Consider the following 20,014-nt stretch of genomic DNA (forward strand, 5'->3'; position numbering starts at 1 on the left):
ACAGCCCTTCTCGGCCTCCATCTCTTTTGCTTATCTGTGGATCGTCGGTGTCCCTGCCTTGGCATGCCATGCTGCCTCCATTAGGGCAGAAACTTTTGTCATTTTGTTCCCTGCTTGCTGTATTTCACGTACACTGGCACTCAATAAATGCTATCGGGTGAATGAATGAAATGAGTGAAACTTGGGCTGCAGCCTGTGGCAGGAGCTTGCCATCTGGAAGGGCGCCGTGTGGCAGAACTTTCTGCACTGGTGGCCGTGTAAATGTCTGCACTGTCCGATACGGTGGCCTCCAGATGCACGAACCTACTGAGCACGTGAAATGAGGCTTGTGTGACAGAAGAACTGACTTTATAATGTTACTGTATTCAGTTTAAATAGCCATGGCTAAATAAAATGTGACAATACCCATACAACGGGGTACTATTCAGCAATAACAGGGAATGAGGGGGACGGATTCATGGGATACCAGGGGTGAAGCTGGAACACATGGCGCTAAGTGAAAGAAAGGCACCGGGCACAGAGGCCTCAGCGTGTACGCTTCCATTTATAGGAAATGTGCAGAACACCAAATCTATAGACAGAAAAGAGATCATCAGTTGTCTGGGGCTGGGGGTGAGGGAGATTTAGTGGGTGGTGACTAAGGGCTGTGAGGTTTCTTTCTGGGGTAAGAAAAATGTCCTCACATGGATGTGGCGATGGTTATACAACTCTGGGTGTATTAAAACCACAGAATTGCACACTTTAATGGGAGGAATTGTATGGTATGTGAACTACATCCCAATAAAGGTATTCACAAATGTAAATAGCAGGAAAATAATATAACTAGCATACATGGTTACCGTACTGGGCAGCACGGATCTAGAATATGTTTCATGAAGGAAGAGGCTTTTGTCTGGATCGCTCCAAGCTGCTCCCCAGGTCTAGCATGCGGTCTCTTCATTCTGCCTTTGATTTCCATTCCTCCAGGAAAACCCTGAAGGGCCAGGAGGTTCTGGCCCTGGCCTGGCTGGGGGTTCAGAGCCACGCCCACCAAGAGGCATGCAGTGGGCGCCTACCGTCTCCATGGAGTCGTCCACCGACATGAGGGTCTGCAAGCGCTTCCGCTGGAGTATGTTGGTGAATTCCATGTGGATGGGCTTCATGGGCCCCGTGTAGCGCATGATCCAGTGTTTGTCCGGGTTGGGCGCGTAGTTGTAGCTTGGCGTGCTGGTGGGCAAGGACATACGCATCAGTCAAAGCCAGGGACAGCCTGGACCCAGCCTGGCCCCTATCAGATCCGCCCGGGTCAGCAGCCACCCTGTGCTGTGTCTGCAGCCCAGGGCCAGCTGTGCTGCCCTGGTGGGAAAGGGGACATTGGCATGTCAGGGTCTTATCCAAACCCTGTTTCAGCGTTTCTGCACATGTGAAGTGTGCATGTGGGAAGCTCCTAAGAGGCACAGCATTCAGTGATCTTGAGCGACAAAGTGAGACAGCCAGTCCCTTGTCGGTTCTCTCAGGGCAAAGTCTCAGTTTGGTGCTAGTGTTTCTTTAACACCTCTCTAGACTTTGCTCATCTCCCTTTTGAAAAAAAGGGAAGACAGTCGAGTTCAGAGCCTTCATCAGGAACCAGCACCCAACTCGAATTCCGTAACATTGCTTTGTGTGCCTTGGACCTATTTTTGGTAGATGGCAGTTACCTTTGGGGAATGGCAGGTGGCAGTTATTGTGGTTAAGGTAGGACCACAGAATATCCGTTTGCAATAGATTTTAGTTTGAAGTAATAGAAATTGATTTAAAAATTAAATAAGTTATAGTTATATGTGTAAGGCCAGAATTGTGAGGAAGGCACCTGAATGTGTACATTTGGGACACGCCCCTCTTCTTTTACTTTTTTTCTCTTCTTTTACTTTTTGAGACGGAGTCTCGCTCTGTCACTCAGGCTGGAGTGCAGTGGCGCAATCTCAGCTCACTGCAACCTCTACCTCCTGGTTCAAGCGATTCTCCCGCCTCAGCCTCCCAAGTAGCTGGGACTACAGGCGCCTGCCACCACGACTGTTTTTGTATTTTTAGTAGAAATGGGGTTTCACTGTGTTAGCCAGGATGGTCTCATCTCCTGACCTCGTGATCTGACTGTCTTGGCCTCCCAAAGTGCTGGGATTATAGGCGTGAGCCACCGCGCCCGGCCTCCTTCTTTTCTGAAATGGAGTCTCGCTGTCGTCCAGGCTGGAGTGCAGTGGTGGGATCTCAGCTCACTGCAGCCTTCGCCTCCTGGGTTCAAGTGATTCTCCTGCCTCAGCCTCTTTAGTAGCTGGGACTACAGGCATGTGCCACCACACCTGGCTAATTCTTGTAGTTTTAGCAGAGATGGGTTTTGCCATGTTGGCCAGGCTGGTCTTTAACTCCTGACCTCAGGTGATCCACCCTCCTCGGCCTCCCAAAGTTTTGGCATTACAAGCATGAACCACTGCGCCTGGCATGCTGCTTAATCTTGCAGCAGGAGTGTGTGGGGCAAAGTTCTGTCTGAGCACCTGTGACATGAGGGATGGAGGGACCCCAGGCAGGTATCTATGATGATATCACAGCAGTGGTGGCCCATACCAGCTGCTGGGGTTTGAAGCCCAGTTCTGTCTTTGGCCAGTTAGTTCCCTCCCAAGGCATCAGTTCCCTCACTTCCTACCCAAGGAGAATATAGACAGTGCCAGTTCCCAGGATGGCTGTGAGCCCTGAGGGAGAGGCTGTAAGGGGAGCCCTTCTAACCATGGCCAGTGCGTGATGACTGCTCGCGAGAGGTTATCACTGGTGTATCCCTTTGTCATTAGTAATCACAGGTGACTCCACGGCAGAAGTCAGGTACACTGGGTCTGTCACTCACTCCGTGAGACAGTGGGCAGGTCCCCAAACTTCTCTGACCCTCTCTGCTTCCTGGTTAGTCAATGGAAGATTAAACCAAAACCAGAGGAATCACTGTGAGCAAACCAAAAGCACCTCCTTGTCACCTCGGTTTATGCCGGGCCCCCGGATCTGAGCTACTGAAAACCGCAGCATGTGGGGGTCTCCTGGGTGGGGTGCACCATTGACAGGAAGCACTGTTTAAGGCCTCACAAAAAGTGGGCTTCCTCGCCCTGGGTCTGACGGTTCTTGAAGGCCAGGTTCCCTGCAAATCTGGCTCCCCTTCTCAGTCAAGGCTGAAGTAAAGGTTGAGTTTCCACCGCTTTTCACAGGGGGTGTTCCGGGGGCAAGGAGCTCCCACGAAGAAGAAGAGGAAAAACGAGCCTGGTCAGAGGGACACAGACATGTCTCCCTCCGACCTGGCTCGTCGGGACTTCAGCAGCGTCTCAAATATCGTGATCGTCCCGGGCAGACAATGTGACGCTGCCGCTGGGGTAGCTTGGCAGCTGTGGACACCATTGCTATGTAAGGCGGGAGGTGAGTCACTGTCTCCAAGGCTCCCCTGGACTCGGTTTTCTGAGCCCCTGGCTGATCTGCAGCCTCCCGCCACTAAATCCATCAGGGCCCACATTCCTTTCATTACAGAACGGCCAGGCTCCTCTGCGGGCTGGCTCTGCCGTCTCAGGGCCTGACTGCCATGTAGAACGTTCCCAGGAACGAGCTCAGCTCCCCTCTCAGATCTGTCCCACCAAGGAACTGAAAGGAGGCTGCTGGGGGCAGCAGATGGACAGATGTTCTCTGTCCCACACAGCCCAGCGTGTGGGAAAATTGGTCCCGCAGGCCCAAGGGCCTGGATTCCAGGATGCAATTTTCAGCAATCATCCCTGAATCCAAGAGAAGTCAGGCTGATGTCAGCCCTTGAGAACAGTGAGGGGTGAGTTTGTTCAGAGGATGACGATTTCTGCAGCCCCAGCTCTGAGACAGAGCTTTTGGAGAAGGACACTGAGGCCAGAAGGCAGCAAAGCCGGGTGGAGCTTGGGGTCAGCGCCAGCTTGCCGGTCGCCTGTGTCAAGCCAGGCTCCACAAGGGAGGATGTCGGCATCTTCCCATGGGCTCAGCTGCCCGTTCAACAAAGATCTGAAAACTTCACTCCTCCAGCATCTCAGGAATGTCTGGTGCGTTCACGAAAGGGCATGAAGGAGAACATCCCCTTCCCTTCTGCTGGGGAAACGGTGAAAGATGGTGGTGTCCTCACAGCCCCTCCACTGTGTGTCTGCGGCCTTCAGCAGCAGCCCCGACACCCCCCGCCCCAAAGCCCTTGAAGCCACAATCAGCGCCCTTCGCAGGGAAGCTCTGAGGGCTGGTGGGCTGTGTCTGTGGGCCTGCCTGTGTGTATCTTTGTATTTCTGCCTATGTCTGCGTTTGCACGTGTGTATGTCTGTGTGTGTGTCTGTAACTGTGTATTTCTGTGTGTGTCTGCATGTGTGTATGTTTCTTTTTTTTTTAGAGACAGGGTCTCACTCTGTCACTCAGGCTGGAGTGCACTGGCACAATCATAGCTCACTGCAGCCTTGACCTCTCAGGCTCAAGCGATCCCTCCACCTCAGCCTTTCCAGTAGCTGGGACTACAAGCGTGCACCACCACCCCTGGCTAATTTTAAATTTTCTGTAGAGACAGTGTCTCACTAAGTTGCCCAGGACTGTGTGTGTTTCATTGCATGTGTGTCTGCTTGTGTGGTATGCCTCTGTGTGCTTGTGTGTATTTGCATGTCTCTGTGTGTGTCCATATGTATGTGACTGTGTGTGAGGGTGCATGGGGAGGGTGCAGGGCCCTGGGGTCTGTGGGGTGGATGGTACCACCACCTACCAACTTTTGACAGAATCCATAAGGCCTGTGCCAGGACAGGGCATGTGCCAGCTTTCTAGGGGAGAGATGGGATAGGAGACGCCTGACAGAAAGATCCAGTGCTCTAACCTTGTGCCCCGGCTCTGTCCCCCGCCCACCCCGTCTTGACTGTCATCATTAAACATCCTAGTTGCAGAACTTTCTCTTTTTTTGGTTTCTTCTGGAAATGATTATACCCCAGAGATAACAGAGCCTTCCAAACATGCCCCTGAGAAGGCAAAGGGGGTTTCTCCATATAAGAGCAGACAGTGCTCGTTTTCAATTTCTGTAATTTTCATTTCAAAGGCAAAATAAACCAACAGGCAATGTCAAACAATTCCACCACAAAATTCCGGCGCCGCTCGCTGCTGCTTGGGGTGAAGCTGGCACCTCTTTTAGAGATGCTGCCAAAGCAAAGCGTCCCTTCCCCCACCCACGGCTTCTCCCTTAGACAGGGCTGAGTGGCCTCCATCCCCTGCAGGGATGAGTTCTAAGTGGGGATGGGGCAGGGTGCCAGCTGCTGAGGGAGGCTGGCCTGCTTGGGTGGAGAGGAGTGGGCTTGGGTTTGGAGGGGGAGCCAGACAGATGTGCACAGAAGCAATGCTGCAGCCCCTGGGACCCAGCTCATCATCATCTGTCAAAGCCTCCTTCCCAGAGACCGGGATGGGAAGGTGAACAGCGCCTTTCATACCCTCTCTGAGCTGCTTCGAGGGCTGTCAAAAAGTAATCACAGGAGGGGCTTGAGGAGGGCAATGTATTCCGATTGTAATGAAGCTAAACAACCTGAATATTCAGGCAGATTCCAAACCGCCCCATCCTTGAGGCCCCAGAATGTCACAGCAAGGGCTGCTGAGTTACCACTAAGCAGGGAGTGGTCTGAGGCAGAGAGAAGCAGGAGAACTTTCCAGGAAGTTTCCCAGCCAGCTGGATGGAGGCCTGCAGGGGTGGGCAGAGGCATGGGAAGCAGAAGTAGGGGCTGGATTTGAATCCTGGCTCTGCCACTTAGAGCTGGGTGACCTCAGGTAAGTTACCTCACCTCTCTGTGCCTCAGTTTGTTCATCTGTAAAATGGGAACATCAAGTGTGACAGGCAGCCTCCAAGATGGCCCTCGATGATCCCCACTTCCTGGCCTTCACACTCCTGCGCAGACTCTCCCATGTTGTAGGAGGACTGGTCTGTGTGACCAATAGAATGTGGCAGAGTGATGGTGCCACTTCCAAGATTAGGTTGTAAAAGACACTGCGGCTTCCCTCTTGGCCTCACTCTCTGATCATCTGCCGTGGGCAAGGCCAGTTATCATGCTGTGAGGACACTCAAACATCCTATGGACAGAGGCTCATGTGGCAAGGCCCAGCCATGGGACTGAGCCCCAGTCAAGCCTCAGGTGACTGCAGCCCCAGCTGACACCTTGACTGCAACTTCGGGAGACCCTGGGCCAGGAGCTCAGAAGAGCCACTCCCAGATTCCTGACTCACAGACACCATGAGATAATTTGTGTTTGTTGTTTTAAGCTGCTAGATTCTGGGATGATTTGTCACATGGCAATAGATAACTGGTACACCAAGGGTCATTGTGAGTATTCAGGGACTGGACACAATGCGAAGGGCTTAGCACAGCACCTGCTACATAGCCCATGGCTCAATAAATGGTGGCAAATAATTAGTCTGGTAAAACTATAGACCCATTACTCAAAAGAATGTTTTTAGATGTCTTAAATAAAATACACATGGCATTAAATGGAAACCTATTCTACGCAGTTCCATCCACAGACCTCTTGGTGGGAGGCCATGTATCCCAAGTTAAAAATTATCCTGCCTTGGTCTGTCGGCCAAGCTGTCCGGAGTTGCATCCCAGTTTCACCGTGGACAAGCAGCATGTTCTTGGGGTCTTTCAACCAGGAGGATTAGAGAGAAGGCAGAGTGAAGTCACGGTGGTGACAGTACTGTTGCTAAAGCCTGACCCTCCCCCTTCATGCTAAGCAGTGCCTCTGGCAGGCAGAGTGCTGAGGCTTACATGTGCTGAGATGCATTGGGGAAGAGGCGTGAATATTGTGGGGCTGAATCCTCAGGACCGTGGGGGGCTGCATGGCTGATGACCATGAGGACTGGCCTGTGTGGGTACATCTTCTTGGATGTGCGGAAGAAGCTCACGCTGTCGTTGGTGATGAGGTCTGTGAGGTAATCCTGGGGGGTGAGGAGAGAAAGGAGAACAGGTGAGGAGCCAGGTATTCATACTGGTGTCTGCTACATGCCAGGCACCGTGCTAGGCACTGGGGACACAACAGTGAACAAAACAATTTCTGCCCTTGTGCAGCTGACATTCTAGGGAGGAGACAGACAAGAAATAAGCAAGTAAAATAAATGAAATGCCAGACAAATGATGCAAATGGTGCTAAGCTCATTGGAGATAAAGCAGAGAAGTGGGTAGAGATAACAGGGCAGGAATTGCAATATATCATTCAAGATAGATATTAAAAGAATAGGCTGGGTGGGATGGCTCACACCTGTGATTCCAGCACTTTGGGAGGCTGAGGTGGGTGGATCACCTGAGGTCAGTTTGAGACCAGCCTGGCCAATATGGTGAAACCCCATCTCTACTAAAAATACAAAAATTAGCCAGGCGTGGTGGTGAGCACCTGTAGCCCAGCTACTCAGAAGGCTGAGGCAAGAGAATCACTTGAACATAGGAGGTGGAAGCTGCAGTGAGCCAAGACTGCATGATTGCACTCCAGCCTGGGTGCTGACTCAAAAAAAAAAAAAAAAAAAAAAAAAAAAAGATATTAAAAGAATAATAGCTAACACTATTGAGTGCTTACGACGTGCCAAGGACTGTTCTGTGTTTACCTGTATTTGCTCACTGAATTCTGACATAACTATAGAAAGTAGGTATGATGTTAATCCTTATTTACCAGAACAGGAAATTAAGGCACAGAGAAGCTAAGTAAATTGCCCAATGGCACACAGCTAGTAAATGTTGGACCCAGCACTACAGAGTCTTGGCTCATAAGTCTGAAGTTTTTTCAAGGCTCTGGGGACACTGTCATGCAGGGTGGGTATATCCCTAAGTTCCTGGGGTGCCTACAGTGGGGCAGGAGTAGACACGTGTATAAATAAAGAGCCAAGGTAGTTAAAAGGTGTGACAGATGAAGGAAATATAATAAAACAGAGAAATGTAACAAAGAGTAACTGGGAGCTGAGATGAGGGGCATATTTTAGCTGGCGCAGTCAGGGAGGTCCTCTCTGAGGAGGTGACATTTGAGTTGAGACCTGAATGATAAGAAGGAGCTGGGCATAGGAAGATATATGTCACTGGATTTTGCTGGAATCCCCTGGAGAGCTTACTGATACCTGGGCCCACCCCCAGAGATTCTGGTTGGATTGGCCTGTGGTTTGGCTCAGGTATCAGACTTTTAAAAAACTCCCCGGGGATTCTAATGGGTATTCAGGATTGAGAATCACTGATCCAGGGAAGAGTTCCAGGCAGAGATAACAGGGCTCTGAGGCAGGAATGTGCTTGCCATGTGTCCTAAAAATAGAAAAGAGGGCAGATGGCAACTGGTTCCTTGGAAAGAGGGTAAAATGCAGAAATGATATAAGGAGCAGCACAAAAAAAAAAAAAAAAAAAAGGGATGGGGATGCAGTAATGTCTCTAGGAAAATAAGGAACTGACTTACATATTGGGCAAGAGGAGAGAAGAGTTGGAGAAAAAGTAAATAGCCAGAACTGGAGGCTTTAAAAGCTCAGCTAAGAAGTTGAGCTTTGCCTAAACTCTTAATTTTTTTTTTTTTTTGGTCAGGGTCTTGCTCCGTTGCCTAGACTGGAGTGCAGTGGTGAAATCATGGCTCACTGCAGCTTCCATCTCCCAGGCTCAAGTGATCCTCCCACCTTGGCCTCCCAAAGTGCTGGGATTACAGACATAAGCCATAGCACCCATACAACTCTTCCTGAATTTAGTAAATATTTAGCTGCTAATCTTTCTTGAAGGTAATGAGTTATTGAAACATACCCTCTGCTAGAAAGCAGCTCTGCCCAAAACAATTACTTTAAAAAAGTGATTATTTTCCTGAAAAAAAGGTGAAGAGGTGGCTACAGCTTCCACCCTGAAGTATACAACATATATACATATACTATGATGTATTCACACATCTACAGACACTCTTTCAGGTACACTCATCCACTATATCCATATGCACAAGAATGGCCACTGCAATATTGTTTATAAAACAAAAACATTGCAGTGACCAGCAGGAGGATATATGTTTAATAGTATACATGTATATATATTATACACACAAGTACATATTAGAGACAGGGTCTTGCTCTGTCGCTCAGGAGACATGGAGTGCAGTGGCACAATCATAGCTCAGTGTAACCCTGAGGTCCTCAGCTCAAGTGATCCTCCTGCCTCAACCTTCTGAGTAGCTAGGACTACAGGCACGTGCCACCACACTCAGCTAATTTTTCATTTTTATTCTTATTTTGTAGAGACAGGGTCTCTACAGACAGTCTTGAGTATCTAACAGTGGTTAGCCCAAGTAGATACAGCTAGCAAGTGGTTGCCCAGGCTGATCTCCAACTCCTGATCTCAAGCAGTCCTCCTGCCTCAGCCTCCCAAAGTGTAGGTATTAAGGCATGAGCCAACACACCTGGTGGCATTGCTTCCATACTATGCAATGCTGTGCAGACATTAAAAAGGGATGTGTAAAGTTGTCCAAGACACATGGTTAAGGCTAAGAGCAAGCAACAGAGTCAAACCCAGAAACATTCTATTTTTTTTGTGCGGGCAGAGGGAAGGGAGGGTGAAGAGGAGAAACCAAACTCTAACCTCATGTATTTTTGAGCATCAAGGAAAAATCTGGAAGGATATCAAAATGCTGATTGAAGACTGGGAAGAGGAGAGAAGCAGAGAAAGTTACTTGCTACTTTATATATTGGTCCTTAAATATTGTTTATGGATTAATTTTGGGGAGTAAAAACAATTTTATAAGGGGGCTCTATAGAATGTATTACATAAAAATAATACATGTTACATAAATCAAAGAGCTGCTGCTATAGTTTTGGAACACGATCTAAAGGTATTAGAAAAGTTCTTAAAATGACAAAGGTAACTTACAGTGGATCTAAAAATGGTGCAAAGCTCTGTACCCTGACATCAACAGTCAGGGCCTGAAGGGGTCAAATCAAGAAATGGCATGAGAACGAGGTGGAACCGCCAGTAGTAGACACTTGCTGCCACCCGTCAGTGGGCTGGGGTGGGGTGGGAAGCCACCATTGGTCTTCATAACAGACTCATCTTCACTACTTCATCCTAGAACTATATGCCTGTTTGGCTGTGGTTAAACTTTTTTAAAAATAAAGCTACCATTAACCTCCATTCCTAGGAGAAGATACACAATGGGATTACAAAGCAGTGAAAAAGAACAGAGCTACGTGGATGAACACGGATCAAACATGGATAAATCTTACAACGTTATATTGGGTGAGAAAAGCAGGTTGTGGAAGGATCTGTATATGGTATCATTCATGAAAAGTCTAAGGACACACACACAGCATTGTACATTGTTTGAGACATCTGCATATGGGATGAAATAATAAAGGTACGTGTGGGAAGAAGCTCCAGGATATTGGCTACCTCCAGGGAATGGCTCAGGCCAGGGGAGGAATGAGAGCCAGGAGGGTAGGTCAGGGGCTCCCAGAGTCTCATGTTTGGAAGTGTGTGTGGGGTGATTACCGTACCTGCCTCTCGAGGCTGACAGGAGGGTTAAAGCTCTAATAGATGTGAAGCTCTTGCCACAGTGTCCTGTGCACAGCCAGCTCTCTGTCACCATTCAACTAAGAATCAGGACTGTCTTGGTGGCGAGGCAGATTTTCTCCATGTCTGAGAGCTCCCCTCCTTATTTGTCCTCCTCAGTGGCCACTCCTTGGCTGAGTCTTCCCCGACCTCTGCTGGCTCCACAATGCCACATGACACACCTGCCTCTAAAGCTGCCACCTTGCTCCACTGGCAGGCAGTTAGTGCCAGGCGGGCCAACAAGAGCTGCCCATCCCTCCAGCCACAGGGCTTCAGTCACACCCAGGTATCTAAGGGAGAGACCTGGGGGCCTGGGCCAGGGTGGCAGGGGCGGCATCCAGTGACGCTCAGTGGCAGCCAGGACACAGCCACTGGGTGGACGTGGGGGGTGGGAGGGGCAGGTGACCCCACCCCTGCTGGTCTCTGGTTTGGGCAGTTGAGGGAAGGGTACAGAGAAGGCCTGGGCTGGGTGAAAGGCCGAGTTCAGATATGGGCAAACTGTGTTTGGGGTGCCTGGGGAGAGCCATGAGGAAGGACTCTGAAATTCAGAGCTGCGAGCGGGAGGGTGAGACGGGTGGGGGCCACGCAGGCCCAGGCGTGTTTTCCAGAACCCAGCGCCCAGGAGTCAGGCTCTTCCCAGGAGCTCCTGGCCTGCGCAGCTCCACAGGGCTGAGCAGCCACAGCTGGGACCCCGAGGTGCATTTGGCTCCCTCTGGCAGGCACCCTCTGAGCCCCAGGTGATTCCTGCAGGCATCCACAAGCTTCACCGACTGAGCAGCTAGTGTCTGCAGAGACGCCAGCCTCAGCCCCAGGCAAAAGTGTGTTTCCCTCGAGTGGGCACTCAGCACCGGGCTTCCCTCCAAGGCCAAGGCAGCGCGTGTGGGTGGCAGCGGCTCCTCGGGCTCCAGACAACTCGTAATGAATGAACATATGCTCTTAGTATTATGAAATATCTTAGCTCAGCTGACCGTCACAGCAACTTCCGCAAGTGGACATTATACCCATTTTACAGATAAGGAAGTGAGGTCCCCAAACGAATAAGCCATACATCCAGACCTGCAGCCAAGGCCTTTGTATTTTTGGGTCAGGTCCATCTTTTTTTCCCCCACACAGATAAAATTATTAATGAGAAGCATACATAGTGGTTTAGAGCAAGTATGCACAAACCGTTCCTGTAAAGGGTCGGATAGTCAATATTTAGGCTCTGCAGGCCCCATGTCTCAGTTGCAACTACTCATTACTGCCATTGTGGCTTGAAAGCAGCTATCGGGAAAATGAATGGGCATGTCTGTGCTCCAGTAAAGCTTTATGTATGGATGCAGTTTTAATTTCATATATTTTTCACGTCATGAACATTACTCTTAAAAGCTTTATTGTGGTAAAAAAAACACGAGCGGTACGCTTTTTAACAAAGTTTTATCTGTGAAGTAGAGAACCGTTAACTCTAAGCACCATGTCGTACAGCAGATCTCTGGAACTGTTTCATCTTGCATAACTGAAACCTCATACATCTTGAACAGCAACTCCCCAGCTCCCCCTCCCCTGGGCCCTGCCAACCACCATTCTCCTTTTTGCTGCTATTGTCTGACTAATTTAGCTGCCTCATGTAAGTGGAATCATGCAGTATTTGTCCTTCTGTGTCTGGTTTATTTCACTTAGCATAATGTTCTCAAGGTTCATCCACGTTGCTGCATATCATAAGATTACCTTATTTTATTGTTTTATTTTGAGACAGAGTCTCGCTCTGTTGATCAGGCTGGAGTGCAGAGGCGCGATCTCGGCTCACTGCAGGCTCTGCCTCCCAGGTTCAAGCGATTCTCCTGCCTCAGCCTTCCAAGTAGCTGGACTACAGGCATGCACCACCATGTCCAGCTAAGTTTTGTATTTTTAGTAGAGACGGGGTTTCACCATGTTGGCCAGGCTAGTCTCGAACTCCTGACCTCAAGTGATCCACCTGGTTTGGCCTCCCAAAGTGCTGGGATTACAGGCATGAGCCACTGCGCCCAGCCGGATTTCCTTCTTTTTAAAGGCTGAATAACATTCCTTTTTTGTAGACACCATGTGAAAAATGCTCTTCTTTTGATTGTTTTTTCAACTAGTTGAAAATTAAAAACCATTCTTAGCTCAGGGGCCATACAAAAACCACTAGTCTGGCCCCACGGGCTGTGGTTTAGTGCATGGACTTTGAAGCCAGATGGCCTGGGTTCGAATCCTGCTTTATCACTTACTAGGCTGTGTGGCCTGGTTACATTACTTAGCCTCTCTGGGCCTCAGTTTCCTCATCTGACAGTTGGGAATACTAATAGTATATACCTCACAGACTATGGTGAGAAACGCATGGGTTAATTTATGTAAAATGATTCAAACAGTATCTGGTACATGATATATCTAAATGGGTGTTAGTCATTATTCCTCAAGAACCATATGCCTGCAGTTTCTTTGTGAAAATTAAAATAGTACAAAGGACAGTGAAGTCTCATTTGATTAGATTACTCCTTGCTGTCCCCCCACCCACCCCCATAACCTTGGCTCTTCTGTCCCCTACTGAGAATAACCTTTCCAGTGTTTTATTAGGTAAGTTATAGTATCACTTTATGCATCTTTTTATATTATTAATCGCAGCATACTGTACATATTCACTTATCTATCTGACAAATACAGCAGTGAACAAAACAAATGAGCATTCCTGCCTTCAAGGGGCTTGTATTCTTATGAGAAGAGACAGATACTTTACAAATGAATCGGTAATATACACAGCGTATAACACGTCAGATGGTGATGTGTTGCAGTAAGGAGTGTGTGTGGGGGTGCCCTTATATAAGGTGGTCCAGGAAGGCTGAAGTGAGGTGACATTTCATTAAGGACCTGAGGAGTTCTGGAACTTGCTTTTCCCATTCTGCCTGATGGGCTCAGGACATAAGGCAGACCTGCCCCATCCTTTGCCCAGGATCTTCCAGGGGAGGGATGCTTCATGGTCATTTAGTTATTTTGTGTATTGGTGGACTTTGCCGATTTCTTTCAGTAACAAACAAAGCTATAACCAACTGCTCTATCACGCCATCTCCTGCATATGACTGAGGCTTCTCCAGACAGACAGAGAAGCGTACATGCTGCGGCAAGGGGTGGGGCACATTTAAGTTCATAGAATCTGCCGGGTTGCCCCCAGACTGGCTGTGCACTGCCATCACCTCCCCGCAGAGTCACCCAACACCCAGGCCCACTTTGACCAGCCACCTGGAAGCTTCTTTGGGGGGCTCAACCCTAGGTCATTCTCACTTCGCTTCCCACCAACAACTGTCTTCCCTTCTCCAACCCTCTTCTGCCTTTAGTGCTTGTCCTGTATCACTGTTTTCTCATCACCACCGCCTCTCTGTCTGCCCTTGACATCTGGACTCCTTTGGTGGCATGTACCCACCTGTGGATTGGTGACTTGGGACAGAGTCCTCAGAGGCCTTCTGAGGGGGGCTTACGAAGGGCTGAGCTTCCTCCCTGCCTGGGCCTCTCAACAAGCCCCTCCCCGAGGCCAGCAGTGACGTTCCGCCTTGCCAGAGGCATCTTACTGTCTGAGTCTAGGGCCCAGGGCACAGGGCTCCTGAGCTCTGCCACGGCTGGAACCCCGGGCTCACGCCTGTTCCCTTGACATCTGGGCTCCTGCTGCCCACTGCTACCCTCAGGATTTGAACCCTGGACCTGAGCCAGTTCTGACTTCACCGCCCCGCCCTCTGACCACATCCCTGTTAGAGCGTCTGTTCCCAGGCCCCGGTAACTGGGGGGGTGCGGACAGGAATCCTCTCACGCCTCTCTCACAGGGCTGTTCTCATTCACACGAGGAGATGTGTGGGGGCGGGACACTGGGCAAAAGGACGGACGTTCTATGTCCCCATGCTTAGCCCCAAAAGAACCCTGAGCACCCCGGGATAACCTGATTATTGGGCTGCTCTGAGACGAGGCGTGGATGTGGCGAAGAATTTTAAAAAGGAGGGAATGTGTTTTTCAGGATATTTAGAGAATCCGCCTGCACTGAGGCTGGGAGGAGGGAAACAGCGTGCTTAGCCCTGGGACTGGAATTTATATTCCAAGGAGTCCATGCTGGACTGCCTCATCAGAACTTTGGAATTAATTCACTTGGGAGGCTGCAGGCCTACTATGTGCAGAGTGAGACTTGAGGGCAGGCGGAAGGCAGCTTCTGCCACCTGGGCCTGGACCCATCAGACTTATGGGAAGCCGAGGATGACCTGTCAGAGGCAGAGGGATCCCCATGTGTGCCGGTGTTTCCAGAACAGAAGCGGGACAGAGTGTTTTTCAGCCTTTCAGCCTAGTCAGCCTTCTCCTGGTGGAAACTCCATTCTTATGTGGGGCTCTATTCTCAGCCAAGGTTCCAGGGTAGAGCTCCTGCTACCCCCACGTCTGGCTCAGGAGTGGACCATGTGACTTATAGTCCAGGGAACCAGGCGTTCTCCCGGCCACACTGATTGGCTCAGGGACAGACATGGGACTGATCCAGAGCCAATGAGATGCACTGAGACTCACTGGGAATCCTGGGAGACAGACTCCCACGCCTGCAGCTGGCCAGGAAACTCGGAGAATGTAAGGAAGGTTACATTGCTACCAGAAGGAGAGAGAGCGTCTGTGAATAGTCGAGCAGAAGAAAACAGAGCTGACAGTAGAGGGAAACCAACTCCATGGGGGTTCATTTGAACTCCTGGATCCACCCATGCCTGATACCCCTACAGCTGGTTTTCAGTTAAACAGGTGAATATATTTCCTCTTTGATTAAGCCAATGGGAGTTAAATTCCTGTTCATAAACAACTGCAAGCGCCTAGTCTGATTACAAAAAATTACCCTATAGTGGCCGGGTGCTGTGGCTCACACCTGTAATCCCAGCACTTTGGGAGGCCACAGTGGGTGGATCACTGAGGTTGGGAGTTCAAGACCAGCCTGACCAACATGGAGAAACCCCATCTCTACTAAAAATACAAAATTAGCTGCGCGTGGTGATGCATGCCTGTAATCCCAGCTACTCAGGAGGCTGAGGCAGGAGAATCACACGAACCCGGGAGGCGGAGGTTGCAGTGAGCCAAGATCGTACCATTGTACCCCAGCCTGGTCAACAAGCGCAAAAACTCTGTCTCAAAAACAAAAAGAAAAACAAAAAACAACAACTAAGATGATTGTAATAACCAGCAAGCTTGGAGGTTGAAATGGCTCATACTGGGGATGACAAAATAGATGGGTGTGATGTGTGTGTGTGTGTGCACATTAATGATGTGTGCACATCACTTAATGGTTTATACCACATCTTCATGTGCCAGACTGTGAGCTCCAGGAGGACCATGGCTGGGTCTGTTTTCATTCACCCTGGAATAGCCAGCACTTGGCATGGTGCCTGGCACACAGCAGGCTCTCAATGAATACTTGTTGGGGGTGGTGAATGAATAATGGAATCAAGTTTGACTAGTCCACTCCCCTCGTATGATTGTTCTGAGTATCAGAAGTACTACATGTTAAACACCCAGCAGGGTGCCTGGTACACAGTAGGTGCTCAGTAAATGGAAGTGCACATGACTAAGTATGCAAGCGTATGCTCGTTTGTCAGATCTGGGAGTTGAGGCTCTTAGGAGTAGGCAGCATGTCCAAGGTCACGTAATATGTGTCCAGGTTGGGGCTGTGAGCTTGATCCCACTGACTCCAAATGTGAAACTCACTGTACAGTCCCTGGAGGGTGTTGGCAGAATAATGACATGATGGGCTGAAGGGCCGCAGGCCTGTGGGTCAGGCGTGCTCAATTCATGCAGGATTTTAGAAGAGTCTGAATTAGCTGCCAATATTTACCAATCAGGAGATTTCATAGGTAAAAAATACAAATTTGCGGCTTCTGCCGAAAAATCAGGAAAACTGGCCGTCTGGGTCCACAGTTCTACCTGGGCCCGATCTGCCCCTTTTAGACAGACGCCTTCTCCACAGTCCCCACCAGTCCCTATTGTCCACTCACTCCCGGCTTGCTACCCTCTTTCAGTGATTGCCTGTTCTCTAGTGACTTTAACCTGGGGAGTCACAGTAGGCAGGGCCCAGGACTGGTGGCAGTGTAGAGGGGAAAAGAGAAAGAGGGATGGATTTGGCAGCCAGTCTGGGGAAAGAATGTACCAGCTGTGGGGGGATGTCAGAGCTGACTCTGATGATTCGGATGGGGCAGGAAGATTTGTTCATTTACATGTTTCTTTTAAAATGGGACATCTGGATGAAACATCACCGTTAGCCTCTCCTCCTCCTCCTCATCCTCATCTAAGCCAGGGGTCAGCAAACTACAGCCAAGCAGGTCCACTGCCTGTTTTTGTAAACAAAGCTTCCTTAGAACATGGCCATGCTTATTTGTTTGTATATTACCTATGGCTGCTTTCACACTATAATGGCAGACTTCTGCAGTGGTAACAGGACTGTAAGCCTTGTAAAGTCTAAAATATTTAGTATCTGGCCCTCTACAGAAAATATTTGTGATCTAAGCTACCACACACTGAGTATTTACTTCGTGCAAGGAGGTGCTTCTAATGTTCTACATGTATTAACTCATGTGATCCTCAAAAACCTCTATGGTAAAACCATAAGGAAACACCACTACACGCCCAGCAAAGCAGCCCTGACAAAAAAGACACCACCAAGTGCTGATAAGGGATGCAGAGCAACTCCCATTTCTGGTTGGGAGTGTCAACTGGTGCAACACCTTTTTTTTTTTGAGATGGAGTCTTGCTCTGTTACCCAGGCTGGAGTGCAGTGGCGCGATCTCGGCTCACTGCAACCTCTGCCTCCTGGGTTCACGCCATTCTCCTGCCTCAGCCTCCTGAGTAACTGGGATGACAGGCGCCCGCCACCACACCGGGCTAATTTTTGTATTTTTAGTGGAGACAGGGTTTCACCATGTTGGCCAGGCTGGCCTCGAACTCCTGACCTAAAGTGATCCACTCGCCTTGGCCTCCCAAAGCACTGGGATTATAGGCATGAGCCACTGCGCCCGGCCGGGTGCAACATCTTAACACATCCTATGTCCCAGCAACTCTTCTTCGGGTGTGTAACCAAAATAAATGGGCACATATGACCACTAAAAGCCATGGACAAGGATGTTCATGGCAGCTTAGTTTATAACAGACCCAAGCTGGAGACAACCAAATGTCCATGAGTTGTTGAAGGGATAAATACAGATCTCACAGACACGGCACTGGGTGAAGAAAGGTAGACGCAGAAGAGAACAGACTATACGATTCCATTTAGGTGCAGTTCTAGAACAGGCAAAACGAATCCACGGTGACAGAAGTCGGAGTAGATGCCATCCCCAGGGTGGGGGTCATGACTGGAGAGGGGTCCCAGGGAGTCTTCCGGAAATGCTGTACGTCTTGGTCGGAGCCGTGGTGAAACAGATGCACGCATATTCGAAACAGATGCACACACACGCATGTGAAAATTCACTGAGCGGTCCACTTAAGATCTGTGCGTGCTACCTCACGTCAATTCATCTTAAATTAAAAATAGAAAAAACGACGACTGAGGATCAACCACCTCAGCAGGTGCTTAGGCAGGAACCACTCACTCTGAACATGCACACGCCCTGTGCTCAGCAACACTGCTGTGAGGAGCGGGTGTAACAGAAACGAACCCCTGTGCTCACCAGGAACTAGGTTCTAGACGGTGCTCAGCAGCACTATGTGTAATAACCCCAAACTGGAAATACCTAAATGCCCAATGAAAGTAGAATAAACAAACAAATTGCGGTATAAGCGCATGACGGAATGCTGGGCAGCAAGAATGAACTCAACATAATACCAAGCAAGAGAAGCCAGAGGCAGAGAGAATCTGTAACGCTAAGAGTCTGAATCATCGTTATGCTCGTGGGAGGGCTGTCGAGTGGGGGGAATTCCGTGAGGGGACTGCTGCGGGCGGTGGTGACATTCTCTTCTTGGCCTACCTGGGTGCTCGTTACACATGTCCGTTCAGTTTGCAACAAGCCCTTGAGTGGTACACTCTGTATGTGTACTTTCTGTAAGAATATTCTGTCTGGGCAAAATGTTAAAAAACCAAACTCTTGGAAACAGAGACTATTCTTTGAGAAATGAATACACTTTTCTTTTCTTTTTTAAAGACACAGTCTTGCTCTGTCACCCAGGCCCAAGAGCAGTGGCAAGATCTTGGCTCACTGCAGCCTCAAACTCCCAGGCTTAGGCAATCCTCCCATCTCAGCCTCTCCAGTAGATGGGACCATAGGCATGGGCACCCGGCTAGTTTTTGTATTTTTTTGTAGAGACAGGGTCTCGTCATGTTGCCCAGGCTGGTCTTGAACTCCTGGACTCAAGTGATTCGCCCGCCTTAGCCTCCCAAAGTGCTGGGATTACAGGCATGAGCCACTGTGCCTGGCTGAGAGATGAAAAAACTGAGAATGAGGAGGTGGATGTAAAATGCTCAAGATCACACTTTTAAGTGTCTGAGTCACAATCTGAACCCAGGTAGTCTGGCTCCCGAGTTGGGCCCCTAACTGCTGGGCCTCACGGCCTCTCCCAGGCCGGAAAGGTCGCAGCTTACCTTGGAGTAGTCGGAGCCGTGCTTCTCTTTCACCCCGTTCCGACACAGCGTGTAGTTATAAAAGCGGGAGTTTTTAAGAAGTCCGACCCACTCCTTCCAGCCGGGCGGCACGTAGGAGCCGTTGTATTCATTAAGATACTTCCCAAAGAAAGCTGTGGAGAAAGATGGATCAGGAGGCCACGTGAGAAAGTGCCTGACGATGTTTATTAAACCATTGTATAGAGTATGCACACCTGCTTTGCCATGGAGCCCTCTGGCACACGGAGCCAATGGATCCCTTCTCCAATGTTATTACATGCATTGAATACAAGATATAGGGTTACAGAGAAAATCAATTGTTTGGAAATACGGTTATCAAAACACCAAAAGCATTTGCTATACGGTGTGTCTTTGAGTTTTATTTCAGACGGAGTCTTGCTCTATTGCCCAGGCTGGAGTGCAATGACACGATCTTGGCTCACTGCAACCTCTGCCTCCTGGGTTCAAGCAATTCTCCTGTCTCAGCCTCCCGAGGAGCTGGGATTACAGGTGTCTGCCACCACGCCTGGCTAATTTTTTGTATTTTTAGTAGAGACAGGGTTTCACCATGTTGGCTAGGCTAGTCTCGAACTCCTGACCTCAGGTGATCTGCCTGCCTTGGCTTCCCAAAGTGTTGGGATTACAGGCATGAGCCACCATACCTGGCCTACTGTGTCTTTTAAAACCTTGTAGACAGCGATCATTTCAAAACAGTTACGAGTGAAAATATTTGATTTTGTGATATCTGCAACAACTGCAACGGGGTATTAAAATACTGGTGATTTCTACAGATGACAAAGCTACAGATTCTGCCAGCATACTGTGGTTTATGGCCTATGCTCATATTGGAAGCAAATGCTAAGTTTCAGCTGTAGGTTAGTGAAAAT

At 49.3% G+C, this 20,014-nt stretch overlaps 1 protein-coding gene across 3 annotated transcripts in view; it reads right to left on the minus strand.

Annotated features, from left to right (window-relative positions):
* Positions 1–20,014, minus strand: part of SULF2 (sulfatase 2) — a 128,707-nt gene that overhangs the window by 25,549 nt on the left and 83,144 nt on the right. For all 3 annotated transcript variants that reach the window (XM_031656825.1, XM_031656827.1, XM_031656826.1), the window contains exons 4-6: positions 19,110–19,261; positions 6,767–6,936; positions 1,056–1,206 (exon numbers count right to left, since the gene is read on the minus strand). In XM_031656825.1, coding sequence (XP_031512685.1) covers positions 1,056–1,206; positions 6,767–6,936; positions 19,110–19,261 — 473 coding nt within the window. The remainder of the gene's footprint in view (positions 1–1,055; positions 1,207–6,766; positions 6,937–19,109; positions 19,262–20,014) is intronic.

Source organism: Papio anubis, chromosome 16 (assembly GCF_008728515.1).
Source record: "Papio anubis isolate 15944 chromosome 16, Panubis1.0, whole genome shotgun sequence".
NCBI lineage: Eukaryota > Metazoa > Chordata > Mammalia > Primates > Cercopithecidae > Papio > Papio anubis.